General features: G+C 39.0%; 1 protein-coding gene across 4 annotated transcripts; it reads left to right on the top strand.

Moving 5' to 3' along the window:
• Positions 1-2,395: 2,395 nt before the first annotated feature.
• On the top strand, positions 2,396-17,229 carry RSPH4A (radial spoke head component 4A). 4 transcript variants are annotated; one of them, XM_027551140.1, is made up of 7 exons: positions 2,398-3,225; positions 7,102-7,336; positions 9,211-9,951; positions 11,216-11,366; positions 13,310-13,427; positions 14,900-15,031; positions 15,326-15,694. In XM_027551140.1, the coding sequence occupies exons 1-7, from the start codon at positions 2,540-2,542 to the stop codon at positions 15,561-15,563; spliced, it is 2,301 nt and encodes a 766-aa protein (XP_027406941.1). In that variant the 5' UTR covers positions 2,398-2,539; the 3' UTR covers positions 15,564-15,694. The 4 variants fall into 4 exon arrangements, with proteins under 4 accessions (XP_027406944.1, XP_027406941.1, XP_027406943.1 ...); XM_027551142.1 differs by lacking the exons at positions 14,900-15,031; positions 15,326-15,694 and adding an exon at positions 16,957-17,229; XM_027551141.1 differs by lacking the exon at positions 14,900-15,031 and having other exon boundaries at positions 2,399-3,225.
• Positions 17,230-17,627: the final 398 nt, after the last annotated feature.

Below are 17,627 nucleotides of genomic sequence, written 5' to 3'. Positions count from 1 at the left end.
GAGTCAATCAATTAATAAGCCTCTAGCAAGGTTAAGTAAAAGAAAAAAAGGAGAGAAGGTGCAATTACTAATTCAAAAATTAAAGATATAATACTAAATGGCACCCCACTCCAGTACTCTTGCCTGGAAAATCCCATGAATGGAGGAGCCTGGTAGGCTGTAGTCCATGGGGTCGCTAAGAGTCGGACATGACTGAGCGACTTCCCTTTCACTTTTCACTTTCATGCATTGGAGAAGGAAATGACAACCCACTCCAGTGTTCTTGCCTGGAGAATCCCAGGGATGGGGGAGCCTGGTGGGCTGCCGTCTATGGGGTCGCACGGAGTCGGACAGGACTGAAGTGACTTAGCAGCAGCAGCAGCAGCAGCAGCAGTGATCCCATAGATGTCACAAGGATAATAAAAGGCACTATGAACAAGTCTATGTTTGTAAATTTGATAACTTAGGTAAAATGGACCAATTCCTTGAAAAAATCAGTCTGCCAAAACATACATAGACTTATATATATAGGCAATTTCCTCATATATATATATATGTGTGTGTGTGTGTGTGTGAATCCATTGACTCAGTAATTAATAATCTTCAAAAATAAGCCCAGATGGTTTCACAGGTGAATTTTACCAATTCTCTACAATCTCTTCTAAAATACAGAACCAGAGAAGATACTTTCTGATTCATTCTATGAAGCTAGAGTTACTCTAACAACAAAACCAGACAGACATTACAAGAAAAGGAAACTACAGATAAATACTTCTTGAGAATATAGATGCAAAAAACTCTTCCTTATCATCCCTTTCTCCTGGTCTTACCACCCTGCTCTGGCTTGTCAGTCCAAGGAAAAAGCCTCCATCACTTCTTCCAGCTTCAAGGGTGGAGAGAATAGAACTATGAAGGGGAAAAAAAATGCTATCCCCCCTTCAATCCTTGTACCAATGACAAAAAATAAAATCTCCAATTTATAATTCTAGCTTATCTTTCATTTTGTTTTTTGAATCTATTCCAAGAGCTCTAATCTGGGGCCTCTGACTTCAAGCAGTCCCTGAACTAGAAGAAATTACATACAACATTCTGTGTGTGCACACCCATGTACATTTTGGGAGGGGTAAAGATCCACAACTTTGAACAAAGTATTGAAGAGGAGTTCTGTTCTTTTGAATTCATAACTTCTTTCATGAAGTTAGAATTTATGACCAACAAGTTGTTAATTAGAAGTTATACCAAGTATTAATTGGCTTGTTTTAAAAGAGAGATACAGAACAAATTAACATGAAAGACTTTAATTAATTTACAGTTTTTAGTCAAGGCCAGGTATGTATGATTCCATCCTCTATACATTCTTTTTGTTGGGGATGGAATAATTAATAGTCATAATCATGACCTTGCTGCTGCTAGTTGGTTCAGTCGTGTCTGACTCTGTGAGACCCCATAGACAGCAGTCCACCAGGCTTCCCTGTCCCTGAGATTCTTCAGGCAAGAATATTGAGGTGGGTTGCCATTTCCTCCTCCAATGCATGAAAGTGAAAAGTGAAAGTGAAGTCACTCAGTCGTGTCTGATTCTTAGCGACTGCTTGGACTGCAGTCCACCAGGCTCCTCCGTCAATGGGATTTTCCAGGCAAGAGTACTGGAATGGGATGCCATTGCCTTCTCTGAATCATGACCTTAGATACTGCAAAATTATGAAATCACAGGTGTATTATAAAAGAAAGATAACATTATACTAATATAGTTTTAGGGTTAATTTGAATTTCAGTTATTAGAAAACAGGTAACCCATGAATTATCTATTTACATAGGGTAACCTTCTCATTGCCTTCCCTTGAAGGTAGTTTTTTGCCTACTTATCTGGCAGATTCCACAGGAGGGAGAAGAGGAAAATCAGGACTCCTTTGTTTACTGTCCAGAAGTTGCCAGTTTGGTTGGCACAAACGAGACACCTTTGATTTCTGAGTTTTGGACCCTGATGTTCTGCACACTGTAGTCTCCTTGTCACCTGAACCTCCAGATTTCCAAGGTCTTCACCTCGCCCTGACCCCTGTCAGTCTCTTCTCCGTTACACACACACACACTCTCTCTCTCTCTCAAACACACACAAGCTCTGTAAATGCATTCTCCCCCGCCCCCATTAATGTAAGACTCCCTCCTCAACGCTCAACTTGAATAAAAATACTAGTATCAGACCCTGAAAATTCTCCCGGGCTCCTCCTCTGCGTCGGCCCAGTTCTCAGGTTTCCAGGCGGGCCTGATGGACGGCAGATTAGATTGGCTGAGCTACCGGAGAAGCAGAGGCTCCACCAAATCACAAACCCAGGATTTTCATCCTTCTCGGCCTCCTCCCTAGACTCCTGGCAACAGGCGTGCGTCGTTTCTCTTAGGGGAACCCAGCCTGGGGTTGCTATGGAGACATGACGCTGCGACTTGCAGAACAACTAGGACCCAGATATAGCCTAGCAAACCTAAGCAAAGCCAGTGCCCTGCGTTGCTGCCTTCCATATCTGCACGCCCTCTTCATCCAAAACTTTTTTTTCTCTTAACTCCTTCCATGGAAGATTCCATCCCCGTCAACCAAAAAATAAAACACCAAGAACTTGGGGAAACAGGGCGGCCGTGGGAAGAAACGGTAACTACTTCCCAAGCTCCTGAGCTTGGATTATCCGAGGCCCTAGAGTTGGAGCAGGGGCCAGAAACTGGACTCCAGCCCAGGAGCAGCCCTCCTACGATGCCCCTCTCTGGAGCCAGAACGCCGGATCGACCTGTGGATGACCTCGTAGGACTACGCGCATCATTTCCATCTTCCGCATTTCAGGAGCTCCCTTCCACTCTTTCTCCCCTGGCTCTGGCCAGGCAAGACTTTATGGCACCATGGCAGTCAGACAAGACCACTAGTGTTATTCCTGAAGCTGAGACACCTCATTTTGGCCATTTGGAACAATTATCTGATAAAGGTGGATCAACTCTTCATCAAACATGTCAATCAAAGGGAAACACCTTTCATCAATCTCAGCAAACTAAATATCCCCTGTATGAACTGAGGGATGTGAGCGACCACACCTCTAAACAGAAAGAGCTGAGATTTGACATTTTTCAAGAAGACGACTCAGACAGTAACTGTCATCTAGATCAGCCTGAGTCTGGGGCTTCTCAAGTGGCCCCCAGCATGCTTGAGATTGCCATTCAGAATACTAAGGCTTACCTACTGAAGACCAGTAGCAAGTCGGGCTTAAATCTGTAAGTCTTGGAGGAAAAGAGAGAGGAAAATTTGGCAAAGGGAGGGGCTATGATTATCTTTGTGTGAGGATGTGCTTCTGTGGGTGAATGAAAATATATCTGAAAAGTCTGAATTAGTGAGAGAGTAACTTCATAACTCTTTGTATTGTAGGACTCAAGACAGGTCACTGGTGGAGTTTCTTTTAGCTTCTTTAAAGGTCCTAGATACACAGAAATAAAATCTAGGAATTATGGAATCTGGGGTTTGAAAGAAACCATTAAGTATCTCTCCAGGATGCTTATTTAAAAGGACTGTCTACCAAAATCTAAGCATTTTCAGTGCTTGTATGATGTGGTTTCAAGTCCCTACCCAGGCCAGTGCTGGAGGGATAAATTACCTGCTTCACCTGGGACTGTCCCAACTAAGCATGGCATCCTGAGAAACTTCTCAGTCCGAGGCAAATCAGGAGAATTCCTTGCTATACAGGCCACCCAAGTACATGCCATTTTATCCAGATCTCTTTTAAAATAACCAATGACCCAGGAATATTCTGACCATCCTATTATAGCTAAGATTCAGATCTCATCATTGAGTCCAGATTTCTAGAGGTTCTTGCTTCCAGGATTACATAATCATAGGGTCAACAAAATTACAGGGCTAGAAGGGACTTGAGAAAACATCTAATATAATCCGCTTGCTTTTTAAATGAGGGGACTAAGTCATGGAAAAATTAATTTGCTCAACATTTCTCTGGCTACAACACTCTCTGACTCTTACCTTTCCACCATCACTCTGCTTCAGCCACATGGCCTTGTCAGTTCCAGTGTTGCTACCTTGGCCCAGATGGCTTCTTCCCTAAGTCCTCCTTAGTTTTTGCTGGCTGTCTTCACATCTTAGGAATCAGCTTCCATAGAACTCTATTATAACTGCCTGCTCTTTGCTTCATAGTACTTAAGGTCATTTATAATTGTATAGAGACTTACAGACTTATATTTAATGTTTGACTCTCCCACTAAAGTGCAGGTCCCCAGAGTACAGGGACCGTTTGATTTTTGAACGCCACTATATACTTAATGCCTCAGAGAAGGCAATGGCACCCCACTCCAGTACTCTTGCCTGGAAAATCCCATGGACCGAGGAGCCTGGTAGGCTGCAGTCCATGAGGTCTCTAAGAGTTGGACACGGCTGAGCGCCTTCACTTTCACTTTTCACTTCGTGCATTGGAGAAGGAAATGGCAACCCACTCCAGTGTTCTTGCCTGGAGAATCCCAGGGATGGGGGAGCCTGGTGGGCTGCCATCTATGGGGTCACACAGAATCAGACACGACTGAAGCGACTTAGCAGCAGCAGCAGCATATATTTAATGCCTAGCACAGTGTTATCAGCTATTTACTGACTAAAGAATTAATTAATTAATTAATTAATGACAGTACAGGAGACACAGTCTAGACCTTTTGAATATAGTTAATCCTCAAATGGGGGCTTCCTTGGTGATTCAGCGGTAAACAACACGTCTCGCAATGCAGGAGATGCAGGTTCAATTCCTGGGTTGGGATCTCCTGGAGATCCCCTGGAGAAGGAAATGGCAACCCACTCCAGTATTCTTGTCTGGTAAATCCCATGGACAGAAGGAGCCTAGCGGGCTACAGACCATGGGGTCACAACAGAGTTGAACACAACTTAGTGACTAAACAATGACAACAATCCTCAAAACAATTTGCTGAGATGCCTACTGATTACTCAGCAAACATTAATACCATTCAATATACGTATGTGGCAAAAGCTTGTAACTATTACTTGGCTTTTAAAAATGTGAAGTATAATCTTATAGTCTGAAGAATAAGATATCAGTTAATATATAATGTGAGGAGTCTTCACAAAACCCAAATTAAAATATTATTTATAAATTACTGTCTTTAATTACAATTTACTTAAACTTCAGGTATGTAATTTGCTGGATTCTACTTGAATTGCTGATATAAACTTCTTGTCACAATTCCCTGGGTTAAATAACAAGCAAGAATTTACAAACTTTGATAAAATGTCAAAAAAGTTCATTATAAATACTTGAAAGTTCACAATTTAAAACTGAATACAAAACATAAAATGGGAAATTTTCTTTTACTGAATTATTTTATAGCTGACATTGCTTAAATAGCTAAATTTAATTTAGTGTCCAAATGCTAAGTCTCTGAGGTGGTAAATGAATTCCGTCCATAATATTCACTATTACTTTCTAAGTGCTTTATAGCCTGTAGTTAAAAATGGCTCATTAAAGATGAACTAAACTCCGTATCTTATACACAGCTCTTATTTAACAACCATGAAAGCTATTTTTTATTGAAGTTAAAACAATTTTGACTAAAATACAAAATTGGTTTTCATTTTGTGGAATAAAAAGCCTGCAAAAAAGACTGCTTCCTTCTTTTCTGCCAGTCATAACATTTCTGTTCATTTATAAAAATAGCAATTTTTGGAGAAAGAAGAAGATATTCTTCATATATAATATTTGCAAACTGTCCTTCACATTTGTCGTGCATATAATTTACCTATTTTCCTTTGACATTCTTAAGATCCATTAGACAAATACAGATATTAAAGAAAGAATTAAATAACTAGGGCAGGGTAAAGATAGTAGGAATTTATTGAACATCCATTTTGTTTCACTATGATAAGGAAGGAGATGTATTAAAACACCAAACAAAAACCTAATTTCAGCCCTGGAAGAACCTACTGCAGTTGCTGAATCAGAAATACATAATGTACACAATCACACCACAGTGTATCAGTGGTCTTAGAAAGGCCCAGTCCACACTGAGGAAGAACAGTTTCAGGAATAACCTGAGTGGTAAGGCTTTGAAGATTAAGTGTATAGTAAATCATTTCTTGAGAAAAATATATATAGGACACCACAAGCAAAGGCTCTCAAGTCAGACAGCAACAAGATGCTGGACAGACATTTACCTTGCTGGGCAGACATTCTAACTGAACTAATTGTTAGAAATGAAAATGGAGAGATATAGTGCTTATCCACCAGAGAGGTAATTTATGCAAGTCCTCACACTGGACAGAGGAATTTCTATCTCGCCTGAGAGCAGTTTGACAGGCATTTTGGGTTCTTCAGTAGTAAATTTCACGTTGAAAAACTGGTATCTTAAAAAGCACCTCCTAGCAGTTATGTGTAAAATGTAATGAATTAATGAGAGCTTAGAGATTAATTAATGAATCAATAGAGAGGTTAGAGGCAGCTTCACTAACTCAGTTATGAAATAAAAAGCTACAGCAGTGGTTTTAACAGAAAAGGACAAAAAATATTAGAATGCATCACATTTTAATAAACGTGAGAACATCAGATGACATTTTTCTCTCCATTTGTGTGTGTGGGGTGGGTTGGGGTTGCAATATGAAATGTATTTCTTGTAGGTCTAAAAACACTGAAGTATATAACTGGCTTAGGAAATGTGAAAAGAGAATTGATCTTAAAAGAGTCAGCTGGATTTAAAAATCAAGTTGGATTTGATAAGGGGTAGGAAAGGGGGATGGAAAATAAGTTATGTTAAAAGAATGAAAAATAAGCTTAGTCACTTTTAAATATATAACTGAGCGATTTTGATCTGAAATAAAAAGTAAAAATTGTAGCTGATGTAGAACATGTATCTTGCTGTAACGTGTTTTTCTTTATTAAGTTAAATATTCATATCATATTGAAGGAATTTCTTAAAAAGTTCTAGGATAAGTTATTCTTGACAATGGTAAAAGTTACTGAGTTTTTCCACTAAAAATCTCTCAAGTCTTTAGGTTGTTGAAGTTTCCTAAAAACTCACTGAATATGTATGAAATATTTCTTCAGATGCTTTAGACAGGGATATTATCTGGACTTTTCTCTTTTCGGGTAGATATGATCATCTTTCTGAAATGCTGACCAAGGTTTTAGATAAGCGTCCTGAAAATGCTGTGGACATCATTGAAAATATTAGCCAAGATGTCAAGATGGAACATTTTAGTAAAAAATTAGATACACTCCAAAATGAGAATGAGATGCTTCCAACCTATGAAATGGCAGAGAAGCAGAAAACTCTTTTTCTTCAGGGAAATGTAGAAGGAGCTGACCAAGAACTGGAAGATGAAATAGTAAGTCACTCTGTAAATTTGAATAGGTCAATCTTAACGGTTTTTTTGAGGTGAATGGGGTGTGGCTTTAAATTCATACCCACTGCCTTTTTATAGCTTACTAAATAGTATTTGCAACCTCATTTCACACCACTCATTTCCTTGGTTAGAGTTTCTTATGTTTTCACATTGTGTTTTAGTATTTCACAGATTTAGCTATTTTATGTTTGTGGGGCTAAATTCCTTGGTATCAGTGAAAATGGTTTCTTCACCTTTTATATTTTCCAAAGTGCCTGGGACAGCCTGAGTGCATAGCTATTTCTTATTGAGTATTGTTGAATGAATGAATAAATGGCACATAATTTAAAATTTGGCTTTAAATCAAGATGCATATTTTTCCCTTTAATTTACTGGAAAAATTAAAATAGCTTCTAATGTCATTTGCATTTTCTTCCAAGGCTACTTCTTCATATTGTAACTTGACAGTATGTATATCAATGAGACATAATAGGAGAGAAATAAAAGATTTCTTTTAATCCCCAAAGATAAATTGTTGAGAATATTTACCGAGAAAGTTGGTGACAGAGATTAAAAGCTATCATTCAAGAATGAAATCAGCTGTATTACAGAAATTTTACTTTCAAATATTTCAAATCAGTATCCGCTTTGTTTCCTAATGCCTGCATTTTTGCAATTTATTCTACTGAGTAATTTATACTGTACATCTACTGAGCTTCTATGTTCCATTACTCTTAGGCTATTTAAAACTGTCTACATACTTACAAATTTGATGTTTGGAGTAAGACACATTCAAAAAAGGACACAGAGTTCAGTCAAGCAAAGATAGGAGGGGTAGGGATATACCACATGGAACTAATGGTAAAGAACCTGCCTGCCAGTGAGTTAGAGACGCGAGTTAGATATCTAGGTCGGGAAGATCCCTTAGAGGAGGGCATGGCAACCCACTCCAATATTCTTGCCTGGAGAATCCCATGGTAAGAGGAGCCTGGAGGGCTACAGTCCACAGGGTCACAAAGAGTTGGACATGACTGAAGCAACTTAGTAAACACACACGCAAACCCTCTAGAGCTCTGTAGCCTTCATAAGGAGACACAAATGACACAGTGAGATATAGAAGAGTCAGAAGGGACAAGTGATAGGTGTCAAGGACTTGACATTAGCTGATCTTTTCTAAAAATATCTTACTCAAAACACTTGGTTATGGAGCTGTATATAGCATTGACAAGTCTGGGGACAAACAGCATGTGGGGATCAAATATTTGTTATTTTTGCTTTTATTTCTTTTGCATTGGGAGACTGATCTAAGAAAATGTTGCTATGATTTATGTCCAAGAATGTTTTGCCTATGATCTGTCCTAGGAGTTTTATGGTGTCATGACTCATAATTAGGTTGTTAAGCCATTTTGAGTTTATTTTTGTAGATGGTGTGAGGGAATGTTCTAATTTCACTTATTTGTATGTAGCTGTCCAGCTTTCCCAAAACCACTTGTGGAAGAGATTGTCCTTTCTCCACTGTACACTGTTCTTGCCTCCCCTGTTGTAGATTAATTGACCACAGGTACACAGGTTTATTTCTAGGCGCTCTATTCTGTTTCATTGATCTATATGTCTATTTTTGTGCCGGTACCATGCTGTTTTGATTATAGTAGCATTTGTAGTATTGTCTGAAGTCTGGGAGGGTTACACCTCCAACTTTTTTTTTCCCCTCAGGATTACTTTGTCTATTCTGGGTCTTTTGTAGCTCCAAGTAAATTTTAGTATTAATTGTTCTAGTTCTATGAAAAAGGTCATTTTTATAAGGATTGCATTAAGTCTCCGGGTTGCAAGCAGTTCTTTTATGGATAAAATATTAATCACAATGCTTGTATTCCCAGGCAGAACATGCTCTTCCAAACATTATGGAATCAGCTTTTTATTTTGAACAAGCTGGAGTTGGTTTGGGCACAGATGAGACTTACCGCATATTTCTTGCCCTCAAGCAGCTTACTGACACCCACCCAATCCAAAAATGTCGTTTCTGGGGCAAGATCTTAGGTCTGGAAATGAATTATATTGTAGCTGAAGTGGAATTCCGTGAGGGAGAAGATGAAGAGGAGGTGGAAGAGGAAGATGTACCTGAAGAGAGGGACAACGGAGATAGTGAAGCTGATGAAGACGATGAAGATGAATTACCAAGGCCCTTTTACAAGGCCCCACAGGCTATTCCAAAAGAAGAAAGCAGAACAGGTGCCAACAAATATGTCTATTTTGTTTGCAATGAACCAGGAAGACCATGGGTGAAGTTACCAGCAGTGACACCTGCACAAATCGTTATTGCAAGGAAAATCAAAAAGTTTTTCACTGGGCGATTGGATACCCCCATTATAAGCTACCCACCCTTCCCAGGAAATGAGAGTAATTACTTACGAGCACAAATTGCCAGAATTTCAGCAGGGACCCATGTCAGCCCACTAGGATTCTATCATTTTGGTGAAGAAGAAGGAGAAGAGGAAGAAGAAATAGAAAGTGGGCGAGATAGCTTTGAAGAAAACCCTGATTTTGAAGGCATCCAAGTGATCGATCTAGTGGAATCCCTATCCAATTGGGTTCATCATGTACAGCATATCCTCCCTCAGGTAGGGGTTTTGCAATTCTCAGCCTATCAGCTAGTCAGTAAATATGTATTAAATTCTGTCTATAATGCACACAGTATATTCAAGACAAAGGCCTTCAGACTGTAGACAAAGACAGAGACAATTTAAAAATCTAAACACAAAGTAGTATATAATTGCCAAGTCATTTAGACCCAGGATCTTCAAACAGATTTTATTTCCAAATGGAAGTAAAATGGGCTTTATTTTATTTGGGCTTCCCTTGTGGCTTAGATGGTAAAGAATCTGCCTGTAATGCGGGAGACCTGGATTTGATCCCTGAGTTGGGAAGATGCCCTGGAGGAGGGCATGGCAACCCACTCCAATATTCTTGCCTGGAGAATCCCCATGGACAGAGGAGCCTCGTGGGCTACAGACCATGGGGTCGCTAAAAGTCGGACACAACTGAGTGACTAAACACACATGGAGTATTTGGCAAGTTATGGAAGAATTTAGGTTTAGGTGTGTTGTGAAATTATTTTTATATGTTAAATATAAATGGGTACATTAATTTTGGGAAGAGTTCTTTTATTCCATTCTTATTAGCCAAGGAAATTTTTTTGCATGAACAATAAAAGATTTTAACAAAAGCAAGTAAAGTGCCATATAGTAGTTACATAGGACCTTTTCTGCCAGTTTTTAATAGCACTTTATATATAGTAGCTCATTTAAGACTCACACTTGTATAAAAGACTAATTTCTTTATTGTACAGGTGAGGAAACTAAGGCAGAAAGCTTAGGAAATGTCACAAGGGAAACAGATCTAATAAGTTTCAGATGTGAATGAGCAGAATGGATCCAGAGTCCACACTCAAAAAATCCGGTAAACGGTCTCATTGGCAGGTAGAATATCTTCACTATACTTTGATATAGATAAGAGATATTCTTAAATATTTCTAGATGAGTTAATTAAATGAGAAATTATAACCTCAAAACTCCATACCTAATCTTATTATCACATTGTTGCTATTAATAATAATAGTACCTTACCATCATATAAATGAGTAAAAGGCATTATTACCTTTTTCACTAAGGTTTGAATAATTTTAATATATAAATACCCTGTAACAATATTTTGCTTGAAATAACATAGATCAAAATAGCATTTGGTAAATATACATCAAATGAATGAATGGTCAATATGCCACACAGTGGAACACCATGCAGATTAATTATTTCAATCCAAAGGAATATTCTGGCATTTTAAGGTCCTCATTAGACCTCTAGATCTTGCAGTATTTTTGCCTAGGGTCGCTGTAATTGGTTCAACCCCATACAAAAAAGTGAGGAGGAAGAGGAAGAAGAAGATGAAGAAAAAGAAGAAGAAAAAGGAGAAGAGCCTGACGACACAGAACAGGAAGTGGGGCCTCCACTCTTGACACCAATCTCTGAAGATTTAGGTAATTTTACATATCCTACATATATATGTGTGTCCATAGATGTGTGTGTATATATATATATATATACACGTGTATATATATATATGTACACATGTATATATATGTGTGTGTGTGTGTTTTGTGTGTGTGTGTATACAGGAATACATAAATATGTACATGTGTATATACGAGCATGAAAGTGAAAGTGAAGTCGCTCAGTCATGTCCGACTCTTTGCAACCCCATGGACTGTAGCCCACCAGGCTCCTCTGTCCATGAGATTTTCCAGGCAAAAGTACTTGAGTGGGTTGCCATTTCCTTCTCCGGGGGACCTTCCTGACCCAAGAATCAAACCCCGGTCTCCCTCATTGCAGGCAGACGCTTTACCCTCTGAGCCACCAGGGAAGCCCATTTACGAGCTTACCTTGGAGACATTGTAAGACAGATTCCAGACCACTGCAGAAAATGTGAATATTATAGTAAAATGAGTCAACTTTTTGGTTTCCCAGTGCACATAAAAATTATGTTTACACTTTACTACAGTCTATTAAATGTACAATAACATAGTATCTAAAAAATGTACATGCCTTAATTAGAAAATACTATATTGTTGGGGGATGAGAGAATTAGGTGAGGGAGATTAGGAGAGACAGATTTCTAGTTACAAGATAAACCACTTATGGCTATGAAATGTAGAGTGTGGGGAATATAGTCCAAATAACATAAGATCTTGGCATGGTGACATGCTGCATGCTAAGTTGCTCAGTCGTGTCCGACTCTTTGTGCCCCCTTGGACTGCTGCCCACCAGGCTCCTCTGACCATGAGGATTCTCCAGGCAAGAATACTGGAGTGGGTAGCCATGCCTTCCTCCAGGGGATCTTCCTGACCCAGGCATCAAACCGGGGTCTCCTACATTGCAGGCTGATTCTTTACTAACTGAGCTATGAGGGAAACCCATATATGAATATATACACAGGTATTTCTGGCTTTTCAAAAAATCAATTTACAGCACTTTGCTTTTATGAGAGAAGTACATTAGTACAAATTTTCACTGATAGAAATTAAAAAAATAAAAAGGCAAAACGAAAGTAATGTTCAGCATTTTTTGCAGTGAGCAGTTATAGGGCAGCACACACTTCAGGCTGTCAGAGCGGCACCTCCAAGCTCCTTCCCCAGGAACTACACTCAGCATCAAGTTGTCATAGCTTTGCATTGAGTTTGGAGCTTCCGTGCTTTATCTCAGTTTATCTTGGCAATCTATTAGCAAGGTGTGTCCTAAGGTAATTGCTTCTTTGCTCTATGTCATTTCGGCTTACAAAATGTTTCATAGGAGCGCTCTACTTTTGGATAGTGGGGGAAACCTTTACACACACATACACACACACACTGTAGTTAATGGTGGGAGTAAAGACAGAGGTTGCAGGAGTGTATTGCAGAGGGGAAACATAAGTTGGCTCTCTTACTAGAAATGCTGACAGTTATCTTTTTTTTTTTTTTCATACTTGTTTTGCATTCTACAGATCATAAACACATGACATAGAGTAAAATATCATGACGTACTATTTTTTTTCCAGTATACTCTTGTTCTCATATTCTTCTTTTCTTCCTGTTCAGTTTTGGAGTGTTCATGCTCCAAACCGTAGCTCTCTTTCATAATACTGAATTGGTCATCACATATTTTTCCCTCTACCACACAGGCCTCCTCTCCCTTGGTAAAACTTATTTTCTCTGTTGTTCAAATGTACACACAAGACAAATATATATAAACACACATTTTTTTCAAATTTCATTGTTCCACAATGTTCAAATGATATCCTCCTGATTCTATGTTAAACAGATGTTTTAACCTTTCTATGTCAAGTGTGTGTATGTTTTAAGGTTTATAAATATAGCTTTTCTGTTACACAGTATATGCTTGTCTGTTTAGGAGTTAAATCTATTTTGAGTTTCTCTTTGGTTTACAGAGATTCAGAATACATCGCCTTGGACAACACGGTTATCCTCAAATCTCATTCCTCAATATGCGATTGCAGTCCTTAGATCCAACCTTTGGCCTGGAGCATATGCCTTTTCCAATGGCAAGTAAGTATGCGCCCACTTGTAAGGCTGTTATTTTGGTGATTTAACTTCTAGAAAGTATAAGTTATCACTGGAATGTGAAGTTACTACTGTTTTCACTCTTCTTTGGCATGTCAAGTCTGTAATGGCATAAGATGAATTCAAACAACATCCATCTTATGCAACAAAGCATCAAATTCAGAACATTAGAGTAATTCAGACTTCTGTGTTTTCATCTGAATTATCCAATTAACGGAGCTAAAATGTTTTTTATTCTATGGTTATTTGAGTAATTGATAATCATTTCATGGAGGTAATTCTAAGCAGTGTCAAATTGAGTCTTATCACTTTTGTTAGATATCTTGAGAAAAGATAATTTAAAATATGTATGATTTAGGCTATCACTTTCAAGAGAATTAGGATAAGAGGATAGTCAATGTCCATCTGTCACCCAGAGCATATACTTCCATTTGTCTTATGCTTCCATTCCTTACTTAATAACCTAGGGTCAGGAGCTTGGCTGAGCTGGAGAACTGAGTGGTCAAATGTCAGAGTAGCTATGAGATCAACAAGCCAAAAATGAAAGTGTTTTCAAGCTGTTAATCACTTGCTGTGATGGCATAAGCAAGTTGAAGCACTGATTCTACTCGCTGTCCGCCGCCTCATTCCATTTGCCTGCGTGGAACAGCACCCTGGTGGAAGGTCAGATGGGTCAGCACAGATGTGAGGGCATCCCAATGACAAGGAAGTCCTCGACATAAGGCTTTTGCAGTTTTATGGACCTGCTACCAGAGGAAGGTAGGGAGGGCTAGGAAAAAGTACTGGGTACTGGGACTTGCCTGGTGGTTCAGTGGTTAAGACTCTGACTGCCACTCCAGAGGATGCAGATTCGATTCCTGGTCGAGGAACTAAGATCCCACGTGCCATAATGCCAAAAATCAAAAACAAAACAAAAAAACTACTGGGTACTGAGGTCAGAGTAAGGGAAAGCATCTATAAGATCTCCTCTTCTCTTACTCAACCCCCATTAGGAAGCCTTGGCAGAGGGGCCTGAAGACTTCTGCTGAAGGCACGAGATGAAGAGGCTTGGGAATAAAAGGCACCTGGGCCAAAAATACAATTCTATCAAGAGCATGTCAGGCCAGAGGGGCCAGAGTCCTTGCCCACAACTCCTCTGAGACTGCAGTGCACTGGCTCTGCACCAAGTCTGTTGCGGAGAGCACTTTTCTCCATGAGGTCTACCAGGGAAAGCTTTTGTGATTGCCCAAGGTTGGACCTGAAAAATCATGCATAGGTTTCTAACCACAAGCCCAAATCCTCATGCAGCCAAGTTTGCTAGATTGGCAACTTCTTTATTCTTCCTAACACTAAGGAATGTATGCAACCTTTAACTTAGTTGTTTTGTTTTTCTGAAAATAATTAAAAGATCAAAGGCTGTGGTCCAGTCCAGGTGTAGGGTTCATTTTGAGAGTCTGGCCCTATGTTTTCTTAACCAGGTTGAGCAGTTTGGGTCATAGTAACCCGCTGTGGGCTTCCCAGGCTGTGTGTGGTAAAGGATCCACCTGCCAATGCAGGAGACGTGAGAGATGTGGGTTCAATCCCTGGGTCAGGAAGATCCCCTGGAAGAGGTAATGGCAACCAGCTCCAGTATTCTTGCCTGGGAAATCCCATGGACAGAAAGGAACCTGGCGGGCTACGGTACACGGGGTCGCAAAGAGTCGGACACAACGGAGCACACACACACACCTCCCTGTGGTAGAAGAATCATTTAGAGATAGTTCATCTCTAATGCATTTTAAATATACTGTACTGTTTTAACATTATGGGGCTATGATACTCTTAAGTACTTTATTCTTCAGAAAAGGATAAGTTTTTCTTACTGAAAACTTATATATGATCTACATTTTATTTTTAACTTACAGAAAGTTTGAAAATTTCTACATAGGCTGGGGTCATAAATATAGTCCAGACAGCTATACACCTCCAGTTCCACCACCTGTTTATCAAGAGTACCCCAGTGGACCAGAAATTACGGAAATGGATGATCCTACTGTGGAAGAGGAGCAGGCTTTCAGGGCTGCACAAGAAGCAGCAGCAAATTCAACGGAGGAGAATGAAGAAACTGAGGAAGAGGAAGATGAGGAAGATGATTATGACTGATACAAGTAGAATTAGCCCAGTCTCATGAGACTGATACACACATACTCCTTATTTGGGACTGGTTTATATATATAAATTACAACTATTCATTGTAGAATATCATTCCCTGAAAATAAAAATTTGGAATTTCACATTTGGAAGTATTATTATGTACTTTTAGAAAGATGCTCAACAGATTTTTCAGAGGCTAAATGACATTTTCTTAATTAGTTTTGATGGCTTCAGCTAACCAAATATGTACTTCTGTATTTTTTAAGCCTCAGGTTGAATTTCTAATAGGCAAATAAGATAATATATACTCCACAAAAGCTACTTGGGGGGCTTAAATATTTTTTGAGTGTCAAGGAATACTGAGATCAAAAATATTCATAACTAAATTAGAGCATGTGTTCTTCAGCAATTTGTGATACTTTTGCAAATACTGTATGTATATACATCTATCTATCTATATATATTCCCCCCAACCCTCTGTATACAGAGGGTATACAATTCTATTACCTGCTTCAAGACTGTAGGAACATTCAAATTTTTTAGCTTTTACCTGTTACTTCTTAAAGAATCTTCTCAATGTAACTCTTCTTTCATCCTATAGAAATTGGTTTTACCTGATTTGGGGAAAAACTATTTGCAGAGATGGCTAGCTGGGACATCAAAAGACTTCAGACTGATATTTTCTATCACTGCTTTTCTAAAACTAGTTATTTTTATTCACTAAGAAAGTATTTTTAAGTCCTATATCCCTGGCACTCCAAGGCTACTGTTAAAAACTAGGCATTGCTTCAGAAATCTTAGGAGTTTACATTCAAGGAGGGAAATATTTTGTGATACAAATATTATGTCATACTACAGTGTCAAGCCCTGTGGTGAAGAACCAATTAAAAAATAAAAATAAAAAACCCTTCTACTCCATGGTTATTATGTGTAAAATGAAAGTATCAGTAATTGTAGTTTCTGTAATTTTCTTGTCATAGACTGGCAGTTTGCAGATGAGTGATCTTACCTTCAAGCAACATTGCTTATCAAACCCTTAGAGAGGGAAGTTCCTCAGTCGTGGCCGACTCTTTGCGACCCCATGGACTGTAGCCCACCAGGCTCCTCTGTCCATGGGATTTTCCAGGCGAGAGTACTGGAGTGGGTTAGAAGGTACATTTAATCCAAACTTGAGCAGTTCAGGAAGCATTTCTAAGAGAAGAACTAAGGAGGAAAGGATCCTAGGCAGCGCCAGCTGTATTTTGGCAAAGGACTTTAGGCTGAAAGAGTGAAACTTTGAGCATGGTGAGAGATGAAACTGAAGAGGTAAGCAGAGCCCAGATTGTATAGGACGTTTGGATTTTAATCATGAGCAATGAAGGGGACTCAACTAGGCAGTCACAAAATCGTATTTGTATTTTAGAACAATTTGGCTTCTGTGTGGAAGATGGACTGACAGAGGATCAAGACAAGCAGACCAGTTAGGAGGATATTACACCGTCTAGGTAAGAGATAAGGATAGCATGAAGCACCATAACTGCATGGGGATATAGAGTGGAAACCTGTTTACCAGTCTGAATGACAGTATTAGAAAGGAGGTTTTCCAGAATTTTCCAATTGGCAATACTATTCATTCCAAGAGTGCAACACTTAGTATTTAATATAATAGATAATATTCATAGAACTTCATTCAAGTAAGTTCTTGTTTGTTTTTTAATGGGGTAGCAGCCCCTTACTGCTTCTCCTTTTTAATTTAATATCTCTTTTTTCATCTACCCAGATTTCTTTTTAAGAAAGTGCCTCTGACCCATGGTAGATGGTCACATGCTAATCAGATGTGCCCTCTATGGAATCTGAAATCTAAGCAGACATTCTACCTCAACTCCTAACTTGATTGCTCTTGCTATAATATTAGGCCATATTCTAGCCTCAACTGTTGCCTTTGTTCTAGAATAGTTCCCTAGTTACCTGTGGATTCTGTGAACTTCTGATAATTTGAACGAATTCTCTTCTGCTTAAAACTGGCCAGAATAAGATTCTTGCTTCAACCTTAACTGGCAAATCTAACGTGAAACTGAAAGATTCCTTCTTACA

The sequence above is a fragment of the Bos indicus x Bos taurus genome, chromosome 9, assembly GCF_003369695.1.
Source record: "Bos indicus x Bos taurus breed Angus x Brahman F1 hybrid chromosome 9, Bos_hybrid_MaternalHap_v2.0, whole genome shotgun sequence".
Lineage (NCBI taxonomy): Eukaryota > Metazoa > Chordata > Mammalia > Artiodactyla > Bovidae > Bos > Bos indicus x Bos taurus.
The sequence above is the reverse complement of the archived record's forward strand: the minus strand, read 5'-3'. Positions and strand labels throughout refer to the sequence as shown.

What these genes read in the sequence shown, in the direction of transcription:
- RSPH4A (XM_027551140.1), top strand. Translation starts at nt 2,540, where the DNA reads ATGGAAGATTCCATCCCCGTCAACCAAAAAATAAAACACCAAGAACTT. An exon ending in AGCAAGTCGGGCTTAAATCT is followed by an intron (nt 3,226 to 7,101) that starts GTAAGTCTTGGA and finishes CTTTTCGGGTAG; the next exon opens with ATATGATCATCTTTCTGAAA. An exon ending in ACCAATCTCTGAAGATTTAG is followed by an intron (nt 11,367 to 13,309) that starts GTAATTTTACAT and finishes TTTGGTTTACAG; the next exon opens with AGATTCAGAATACATCGCCT.